General features: G+C 38.3%; 1 protein-coding gene across 3 annotated transcripts in view; it reads left to right on the top strand.

Annotated features, from left to right (window-relative positions):
- Positions 1–10,639, top strand: part of FKBP5 (FK506 binding protein 5) — a 119,342-nt gene that overhangs the window by 78,201 nt on the left and 30,502 nt on the right. For all 3 annotated transcript variants that reach the window (XM_010848642.1, XM_010848641.1, XM_010848643.1), the window contains exons 5-6: positions 3,768–3,910; positions 4,857–4,971. In XM_010848642.1, coding sequence (XP_010846944.1) covers positions 3,768–3,910; positions 4,857–4,971 — 258 coding nt within the window. The remainder of the gene's footprint in view (positions 1–3,767; positions 3,911–4,856; positions 4,972–10,639) is intronic.

Genomic DNA, 10,639 nt, shown 5'->3' with positions numbered 1-10,639 from the left:
GAAATAGATGGGGAAACAGTGTCAGACTTTATTTTTGGGGGCTCCAAAATCACTGCAGATGGTGACTGCAGCCATGAAATTAAAAGACGCTTACTCCTTGGAAGGAAAGTTATGTCCAACCTAGATAGCATATTCAAAAGCAGAGACATTACTTAGCCAACAAAGGTCCATCTAGTCAAGGCTATGGTTTTTCCTGTGGTCATGTATGGATGTGAGAGTTGGACTGTGAAGAAGGCTGAGCGCCAAAGAACTGATGCTTTTGAACTGTGGTGTTGGAGAAGACTCTTGAGAGTCCCCTGGACTGCAAGGAGATCCAACCAGGCCATTCTGAAGGAGATCAGCCCTGGGATTTCTTTGGAAGGAATGATGCTAAAGCTGAAACTCCAGTACTTTGGCCACCTCATGCGAAGAGTTGACTCATTGGAAAAGACTCTGATGCTGGGAGGGATTGGGGCAGGAGGAGAAGGGGACGACAGAGGATGAGATGGCTGGATGGCATCACTGACTCGATGGACTTGAGTCTGAGTGAACTCTGGGAGTTGGTGATGGACAGGGAGGCTGGGCATGCTGCGATTCATGGGGTCGCAAAGAGTCGGACACGACTGAGCGACGAACTGAACTGAAAGTTTAAAAAAAGTTCGACATCATATATATGTTCTTTTTATGATTCTTCACTCAAAGCAACATTTTAAACTAACCTACCACCTTAGTCCTAATGAGTCAGGTGAGAGGCTTTTATAAAGAAATCTAAATGTTTATTAGGGGAGTAATGAAAGTATGGCATATTCAAAAGATGAAATAGCATATAGCTATTAAAAGTCATATTTTCAGATACTGTCTTTTAACAGAAAAAAATGCCCATATAAGTGTAAAGAGTAGGCTACAAAATGAAGTAAACTATGACCAGAATTTTAAGAATGTATATACAAAAATTTAATATGTGTACAAAGTAGACGTACACAATTGGAAGAAAATGAACCAAGAAATTGACATTTTATCCCAGATGCTGAAATTGCCTAGATTTTTTTTTCTTATTGTATTCCCTATGTTTTTATATACATTCCAAGTGTTCTATAATGAGTTTTTGTTTTTTTAAATCGGGGAAGTGCTTTTTATGAAGAGGCCCAAGATGGACAGCTTTAGAACCATATCCATGTTCATATCAGGCTGGCTCTTTGCTCAACGTGTTTCATTCCATATCTGAAGTTCTGTGTAAGAGAAACTTAAATGTTCCTGAATGAGAAGAAAAGCCAAAGGCACAGACATGATTTATATAGCTTGGGGCTCCTGTGGATTTAATAGCCAGATTGCTGTTTCCAGCTTCTCAGGCCTACCATAGACATCATCTGTGAATTAAGCTTTTGCTGATTGCGCCAATCCCCAGCCCAAGGCAAAAGCCACTCTTTGTGTTCTGTGTTGGTGTTCACCATATCCTTAAAAAAACAAACAGGGCGTGTGTCTTTCTGCTGCAGTAGCCAGACAGTTGCATGCTTCTTAGATGGAAGAAGGGAACAGCCACTTTCAAATTTTTAGAACCTAGGCAGACCTTTGCTCCTCAGTAATTGGCTAAATGTCTTGAACAAATATACAGTAGTACCCCCACAATATGATTTCCTCTTTCCAATAAAAGAGGGTGTAAGGTATTATTGGTCTTAAAATAGCAGAGTTGAGAGTAAAAAAAGTTCTATATAGACCACACTAAAACCAGTCATAGTCTTTGAGGAGCATCAATGACTGTGAAGCAGCCTGTCCACAGCAGACTTTACATTTCTTCTGAAGATTCTAGACTGTTCACTTTGGAACTGTGTGTGGGCATATATATTGATGTAGCCCTTTTGGAAGGGCAGTTGGGCAATATCTATCAAATAGAAAGTGCACATCACTTTTGCACTTCTAGGAATTCGCTCTCCAAATATACTTGCACAAAATAGGCAAACATAAGGGACAAAAATCCTTATTAGAGTACTGTTGACGATAATGTTTCTCAAGAGTAGAGTGACTGGAATATTCTGAAGCCACTGACAGTGAAGTACGTCGCTATGTATTTATGATGATGGCGACGACTGTTCTTTATTCAGTGTGTATTATAGCCAGGCGCTTGAATTCTTACAACAAATGTATGGCAAGTACTATTAGTATCTACGCTTTGCAGACAAGGAAACTTGTACAAGGTCACACAGCTAATATGGGCTAGACCTGGTATTCTAATTTATGCAGTCTGGAGTTAAAGCAGGCTGTATTGCTAACTCCTAAAATTCATATCCTATCAGCTGATGAATAAAGATGTGTGTGTATATATGCATATATACACACATATAGAAATTATAAACATATATATTTATAGCATTTTATAATGTCATATATTTATATATAATTAAAATATATGTATATAAGAATCTATATAATGAAAAAGCAGTTCCGACCTGAATGTATAGTATGCTGTCCTTTTGTTTTAAATTTTTTAAAAAGCAATAGTGCACACTGGAAAGATACAAAAAAGAGAATACAACAGTGGCTTCTTATAAGGAGGGAATGAATGATTTTCACTTATATCTTTCTCTCTTAGGTGTTTGTAAAAATAGGCATGTATACCTTACATATACTTTAAAATAAGTATATCTGATATTTTGAAAAGTTGTAATGCCTAAGACTAAGCTGAAGTCATAAGTCACAAATGCCTTGTCCATCTCTACTTACATACCTTAGCGTAGAGTTCCCCTTATTCTAATCATCCTTACTGTAATCCTACCATCAGCTCTCAGTTCAAGATAACAGCTGTCTTCAAAATTTTGCTCTTTCTGGTACTCATTGCTCACGTGGTCTCACTTTGAATACTCAAGTCTTTGACAGAGCACCTCAAATTTGTATGTCATCGCTTGAAGTTTTGTACATTTTCTGTTTTCCAGAGGATTTGGGTTAAGTTTCTTCCCTGGTGGTCCAGTGGTTAAGACTTCACCTTCCAGTGCGGGGCGTGCGGGTTTGATCCCTAATCGGGAGCTAAGATCCCACATGCCTGTGGCCAAAAAAGCCAGAACAATAAAACAGAAGCAGTAGTGTAACAAATTCAATAAAGACTTTAGAAATGGTCCATATCCAAAAAAAAAAAAAATACAGTTTTACAGTTAAGCAGTAAACTTTTAGTTTCCTGGAAGTAAGCAAAAAAAAAAATTCTGAGTTCTGTAGTTCTTGTGATTTGGCAGAAGAAGACACACATCATTCTGGTTTTTTAGAAAAACAAAAACCACTTTTTTTTTTACTCTAAATTTTGAGGAGAAATCTGTTTCATGGGCCGTTTTATGCAATTTATACTTTTCCAAATGCTTCTTGTTTGTTGTTTTTGTCTACCCAACTAAATTATAAGCTTTCTTAGGACAAATTCCATTTTCTATACTATTTTTATTCCATCTCTGCCTAGAAAACACGCACTTATTCTTACAGTTGAAATTATAAATTAAGCAACAACTGCAGCCCAGCCACATTTCAGAGATTATGTTACCGCCACTTTTCAAAGACTTCGTCTTTGAGCAGTTTAGAATCTGATACCACTTGCATGCTTCTCAGCAGAGAATCTTCTCTGTTCGCTCTCAGGAAAAAAAAAAATCACGATTTGTTTCTTAGTGTGTAACTTTTACTGAGTTTTTTTGTAGCCCCTGCTTCCTAGCTGAGTAGTATATAGTTTAAGGAATGGGAAATGTGTTTGAATTTTTGTTTTGTGAAAGTCTTAAAATATAGCCTATAGCTTTCAACCACTTTTTCCTTTCTCCTAGGCCAAGTTATCAAGGCATGGGACATTGGGGTGGCTACCATGAAGAAAGGGGAGATCTGTCATTTACTGTGCAAACCAGAATATGCATATGGCTCGGCTGGCAGTCTCCCCAAAATTCCCTCGAATGCAACTCTCTTTTTTGAGGCAAGTATGTGTGTGATGTTGCCTTGTTAGCATCTGCTCTACTACAGTGCTGGCTCCAAAGCGACAGGCAGTGCAACGAGGAGCTAAGCTTGCTATTGAGAATCGGATCCAACTTATTTATTTTGGAGCTTGGCTTCTTGAATTGTTTCCCACAAACCCAAGGGGTGTGTGCCAGTGCTTTCTTAGAAACGTGTCTCTGGCACAAAACGGTCATATCCAAATAAACAAAAGAAACCAGGCTTAGAAATAAAGGTTCTGGTCAGTGGTGTGAGTTGTGACATACTCAGACCTGACCAGAGGACAGGATGGGAAATGTGGGAGATAAATGTTGAAATACACCTAAACCAAGTTGTAAAGCTATTTTTATGACAGAGGTTTATGACTGTCCCAGATCTCACTTCCTCATTAGAAGCAATAGGTGGTGATAAAATGTTACTCATCCTGTGTTGAGTCACACATATTTGGCCACACTTAATTAAAAAATTAAGAGGGAAAATGCCTGGAACATTGCACCCAGGTAAAATACACCTTTAGTTGGTTGTAGGCCTGATTCATAGGGTTTAGTCTTACATTTTAAGAAGGGAATTCCATGAATCTGGGGTGAAAAACTGGTGGCCTCTAGAGTTAAACAAAATTGTTTTGGGCCAGAACTGTGTCACTCTGGCGTTTTGCCCACAAGGCAGTTTTCCTAGTATTTCCTGTCTGTCTTTGCAGTGTAGCCCCACAGGATGTGGTCCTAGACATTATCATTACGTGAAGGTTCTTTCCAGGTATTGAAAAGTGCAGTGTTCTTTTTTCCCTACTTTTCCAATAACTGAGAAGCACAGATAAATATAAAACAGAGTTTTGTTTTGTAAAATGAAGGAGAATAGTTGCGCTAGCGTTTAAGTATGTTAAATTGAGTTTGTTTGGGCCATTCTCAGCCATATCCCTTTTTCCTTTCTAGATTGAGCTCCTTGATTTCAAAGGAGAGGATTTATTTGAAGATGGGGGCATTATTCGAAGAATCAAACGGAAAGGAGAAGGGTATTCAAACCCAAATGAGGGAGCGACAGTAGAGAGTAAGTACTGCTGTGAGAGGTCCCAGTTATGTGGACGAAATGGAGCTTTCCTTTTTAAAATCTTTAAAAGAATAAATGTACTGAATATTTATCTGTAGAATAGTTTTAAATTCAACATTTATTTAATAAGGACTTCATTTAGTAAATATTCACTCAACCTACATGCGCCAAGAACTGTACTAGGTTCTTCAAACTCTTTAAAAAAGTGAGTAAAAGGTAAGCCCATCCAATAAGGAATTCTTAGTCTGTGGACTCCTTGGTGTGCCAATAGCCATATTAGTTACCTTACATATTTATTCATTTATTTCTCACAGTAACCTTTTGAGGTATGATTAATTATCCCTAGGCAAGAAAAGTGAGTTCAGAGAAGTTACATAATTTACCCAAGATTACATTTACTAAATAGAGCAGTAGATGGTAATGCCCTTCAGGGCTCTCAAACTCATCTCACAGGCTGTTGTCAGGATAAAAAATGGTTCATCATATTAGACAGATCAAAACTGGGGATTAATTTATTCTCTTTGGTGTCAGGAGACCTGGGTTCAAGTTCTGCTTCGTCATTTATAGAATGACCTGAAGCTGTTACATTTTTTTGTTTAATTTGCTAAATAGGGTGTAAGAATAGGATGAGGACCAGGGTAGCGGAGCACCCTTCCCCCTCCCAGAGGGAGGTGTGCACATATCAGGCGCCACTGTGTACACCACTTGTCACTGTGCCCTCCAGTCGGCACCTGCTCCTCTCTTCAGTGCACAGTGCATGCTGGAGGACAAGAACCTTTCTTCATCTTTTTGTTTCCAGCGTCACTTACAGAGCCTTACACACATTTGGTGTTCAGCAAATGCTTTCTGCATGGATAAATGTTTGTAAGATGCCATTTACTAAACCAAAGTACTTCAAAAAAGACAGTTGTGAGAAAGCATAAAGAAATACACCCATTAAAATTAAAAAAAAAAAAATCAAGGGAATTCTCTGGCGGTCCAGTGGTTGGGACTTAGCACTTTCACTGCCATGGCCTGGGGTTCAATCCCTGGTCAGGGAACTAAAGATCCTACAAGCTGTGTGGTGCAGCCAAAAAAAGTTGTTTTTTTAAATCAGTAAGGGATTAGTCTTCAAAATTTATAAACACTTTGATCCTTAACAGCATTAAAACACACGGCCCTCTCAAAAAATGGGCAGAAAACCTAAATAGACATTTCTCCAACAAGGAGGTACAGATGGCCCACAGGCACATGAAGAGATGTCCAACGTTGCTAGTTATTAGAGCAGTACAAATCCAAGCCTCAATGAGATAGCACCTTACACTGGTCAGAATGGCCATCATAAAAAATTCACAAACAACAGATGCTGGAGAGGGTGTGGAGAGAAGGGAACCTTCCTACACCGTTGCTGGGAATGTAAATTGGTATAACCACTATGGAGAACAGTATGGAGATCCTTAAAAAACTAAAAATAGAGCTACCATATGACCCTGCAGTCCCACTCCTGGGCATATACCCAGAGGAAAGCATGATCTGAAAGGATCCGTGCACCCCAGTATTGATTGCAGCACTGTTTGCAATAGCCAGGACATGGAAACAACCTAAATGTGTGTCGACAGAGGAATGGATACAGAAGCTGTGGTGCATATAGAGCATGGAATATTACTCAGCCATCAAAAAGAGTGAAACAGTGCCATTTGCAGCAACGTGTGCAGACCTGGAGAGTGTCCTACTGAGTGAAGTATGGCATCCCTTACATGTGGGATCTAAAAAGAAATGATACAGCTAACTTACTTGCAAAACAGAAACAAGACCAACTTACGGTTCCAGGAGGAAGGGATAGTTAGGGACTTTGGGAAGGTCGTGTACACACTACTATATTCAAAACGGATAAACAGCAAGGACCTGTTGTATAGCACATAGAACTCTCTTCAGTGTTATGTGCCAGCCCAGATGGGAGTGGGGTTTGGGGGAGAATGGTTACATGTATATGTACGGGCCGAGTCCCTTTGCTGTTCATCTGAAACTACCACAACTTGTTAATTGGCTATACCCCAATACCAAATAAAAAGTTTAAAATTTGAAAAATAAAGGTTTCATTTGAAATAGCATAATGAACTAGAATATCTAGGAATATATGTGACAAAAAATATGTAGGAAGTCCCTTACAGGGAAATTATAAACTATTGAAAGACTAAACTAAATGGATTGTGTGCCCCAAAAAAGAAATACACACATTAAAAAAATCAAGTCACTAAACAAGGATGGCAACAGGAATGAGAGTTCGTTTTTAAAATGTAAACTAGAATAGTTGATTCCCTCATCTTTAATGTTGCATATTGAACCACAACATTATTTTACCTTCTGTTTTGAACCCATTTTTCATTTTCACAGGTCTGGTAAATTAGTTCAAATTTCGCTTTTGTTTAAGTTGGAAACAGTTATAAATAGTATTGTTGTCCTATTGTAGTTAAAGTGTTTAGATAGTTATCATTCTTGATAAGTTTAGAATAGATGAAGAAGAGCTCAGATGTATAACGTTGGAGAAGCATCTAGACTAGGAGCTGAGAGAGAGGGTTCAGACTGTGGCCAGCTCTAACTGGATGTTGCCTCTCTAGCTTTAGCTTCTTTCGTGTACAGTGACACAAGGGAAGCTGTCTTGATTGCTAAGGTCCTACTAGCCCTAAAAATTCTATGACCAAATTCTAAATGTTTATGAAAGTTATAGAAATAATAGGAAATTCTCTTCAGTATATTAATAAGCATTTAGAAATCTTGTCTATAACATTTTTAAAATTTTTATTATGAAAATTTTCAAACATACAAAGTAAAGGATTTTTCACCTATGCTACAGTGACTTCCCTAACTCAGCAATTTATGTTTTAAAACTGGAGGTTTTTGTCAACTAAATTAAAAGGAAAAACTTTTCCCAGTTATAGGCAATACCACAAAGCTACCACTGCTAAATTAAATCAAATCTTGCTTTTGGTAATATTTTCAACGGGAGTCATTTTTTTTAATGTTTCACTGAAATAATTTTTAACTTTCAGAAAAGTTGCAAAACTAGTACAGACAATTTCCTCTTAGCTTCCCCTTTACTTAACCACAATACATTAGCAAAATCAGGAAATTAACATGGATTCAGTGCTATTAACCATTCTGCACATCTTAACTTTAATGTCACCAGTTGCCATGTCGATGTCCTTTTCCAGCACACCATCAAATTCAGCATCCAACATTGTAATTTAGTTGTCTCCTTCAATCTGTGACAGTTTATCATCTTTCTTGTTTTTCACGACTTTAACACTTTTGAAGATAACTGGCCAATTATTGTAGAATATCCCTTAATTTGGGTTTGTCTGATGTTTTCCCCTGATCAGATTGAGGATACACATATTTGGAAAAATACCACATAAGTGATGTTGTGCCCTTCTCAGTTACCAGGAGGTGCATGACATTGGTGTCTCACTGCTGGGGATATTAACTTGGATCACTTGGTTAAGGTGGGGTCTATGTTTTTCCACTATAAAGTTACTGTTTTTCTGTCCATAATTATGAAGTATCTCATTGGGAGGGAAATATTAGGAAACTATGGGAATAACCTCTTTTACATCACACCTTCACACACTAACTTTAGCACCCTTGAATGAACGGTTTTTGTATGCAACAGTTATTACTGTGGTATATAATCTGCCTAATGGTGACTTTTCTATTTCCACTGTTTCTTCTACATTTAATTAGAATTCTGCTGTAAGGAAGAACTGCCTCTTCTCCCCTGTTTGTTTATTCACTTGTTTATTTACACCAGTATTGACCCATGGATATTGTTTTATTCTGTAGGTTATTGTTCATTAGTATTCTTGTTGCTCAGATTGTCCTAGATTTGGAGATTGAAAATTCCTTCAGCTTGGCTCCTTTGTCCTTTCAACACTGTTTCTTGAGCACATGCTTGCTTTGGACACCACTGGATGCTCAGGGTTTATTTGGTTAATTTTCCTGCCCCAGGTGTAGAATCAGCCATTTCTCCAAGGAGCTCTGATTCCTTTTCCTGGAGAATGGTATTTAGAAATGAAGATCTGGGTGCTAGGTATACTCAAGCTATGGAATGTTATTGCTTCTAAGGGGTCCAGGAAACATACTTCAATGTGCATCTGTACATATCTATGTATACTTCTGTATTAGTATGTGAATATGTATTAACTCATTATTGACTAGAAACATATTAATACATTTTCTGTCACCTGAACTTTATTGACCAGAGACTTTTCAAGATTTATTTATAAATTGCTGGCCACAGGTGTTAGTTTCTGCTGAAATTCCCTGGTCAATAATACGTTAAAAACTATGGGTACGTACTGACACTTTCAGTTTCACCCCATCACAGATTTGTTTTAGCCTTCTCTCTGCTTCTTTGAAACTGCTTTCTCCTACAGTGAGAAACCTGGCTCTCATTATCCACAGTATATTTATTTATTTGCTTAATCATAGTATACACAGAAAGCAGTTTCAGAATTGCTAACCCATACCCCTCCAATATTCTTGCCTGGGAAATCCAATGGACAGAAGAGCCTGGAGGGCTACAGTCCATCGGGTCGCAAAGAGTCGGACATGAATGAGTGACTGAATTGACACACACACACGCACACCACCACCCCCACCCCGCCCCCGTGAAAAGCAGATTTCCTAAGTAGGATGTGTCTTGAAAGTAGTTCCTTTTGTCCTGAGCCTGTCATACACTGAAAATACTACTCTCCAACTTAGGTTAGTTCTCTCATTTTCATTCCCTTCATTGTGGTTATGTTACTCACTTGTAATACAGTTAAGTTCATCTGTTATGTTTGCCTTCCATTGGAGTTCCCCTCACACTCTGGTTGGTTTTAATTATTTGTTTTTGGGGTATATGAAACATTACCATGATTCTAGATGATATAAAAAGATACACTCAGAAGTGTTATCCCCCTCATCCTACTAACCTGTTCCCATTACCTCATTATTTCCATTCTGTTCTAAATTTCTCCCTCTTATAGGTAGCCAGTCTCATTAATTCTTGGTTTATTCTTGTATTTTTTGGCAGAAATGAGCAGATATATTAATTTTTTCTTATAATCCCTTTTTGCATGAAGGATAATATTCTATCTTATTCTATCTAATATTCTATCAATATTCTATATTGATATATATTATATATTGTATAATATATTGATAGAATAGTAGAGATCAATCAGTTCAGTTCAGTTGCTCAGTCGTGTCCGACTCTTTGCAACCCCATGAATCACAGCACGCCAGGGCTCCCTGTCCATCACCAACTCCTGGAGTTCACTCAAACTCACGTACATCGAGTCGGTGATGCCATCCAGCCATCTCATCCTCTGTCGTCCCCTTTTCCTCCTGCCCCCAATCCCTCCCAGCATCAGAGTCTTTTCCAATGAGTCAACTCTTCGCATGAGGTGGCCAAAGTACTGGAGTTTCAGCTTCAGCATCAGTCCTTCCAAAGAACACTCAAGACTGATCTCCTTTAGAATGGCCTGGTTGGATCTCCTTGCAGTCCAAGGGACTCTCAAGAGTCTTCTCCAACACCACAGTTCAAAAGTATCAATTCTTCGGCGCTCAGCTTTCTTCACAGCCCAACTCTCACATCCATACATGACCACTGGAAAAACCATAGCCTTGACTAGACGGACCTTTGTTG

The sequence above is a fragment of the Bison bison genome, unplaced genomic scaffold (genome assembly GCF_000754665.1).
Source record: "Bison bison bison isolate TAMUID 2011002044 unplaced genomic scaffold, Bison_UMD1.0 scf7180017864270, whole genome shotgun sequence".
NCBI classification, from domain to species: Eukaryota; Metazoa; Chordata; class Mammalia; order Artiodactyla; family Bovidae; genus Bison; species Bison bison.
This window is presented reverse-complemented; position numbering and strand designations above follow the sequence as displayed.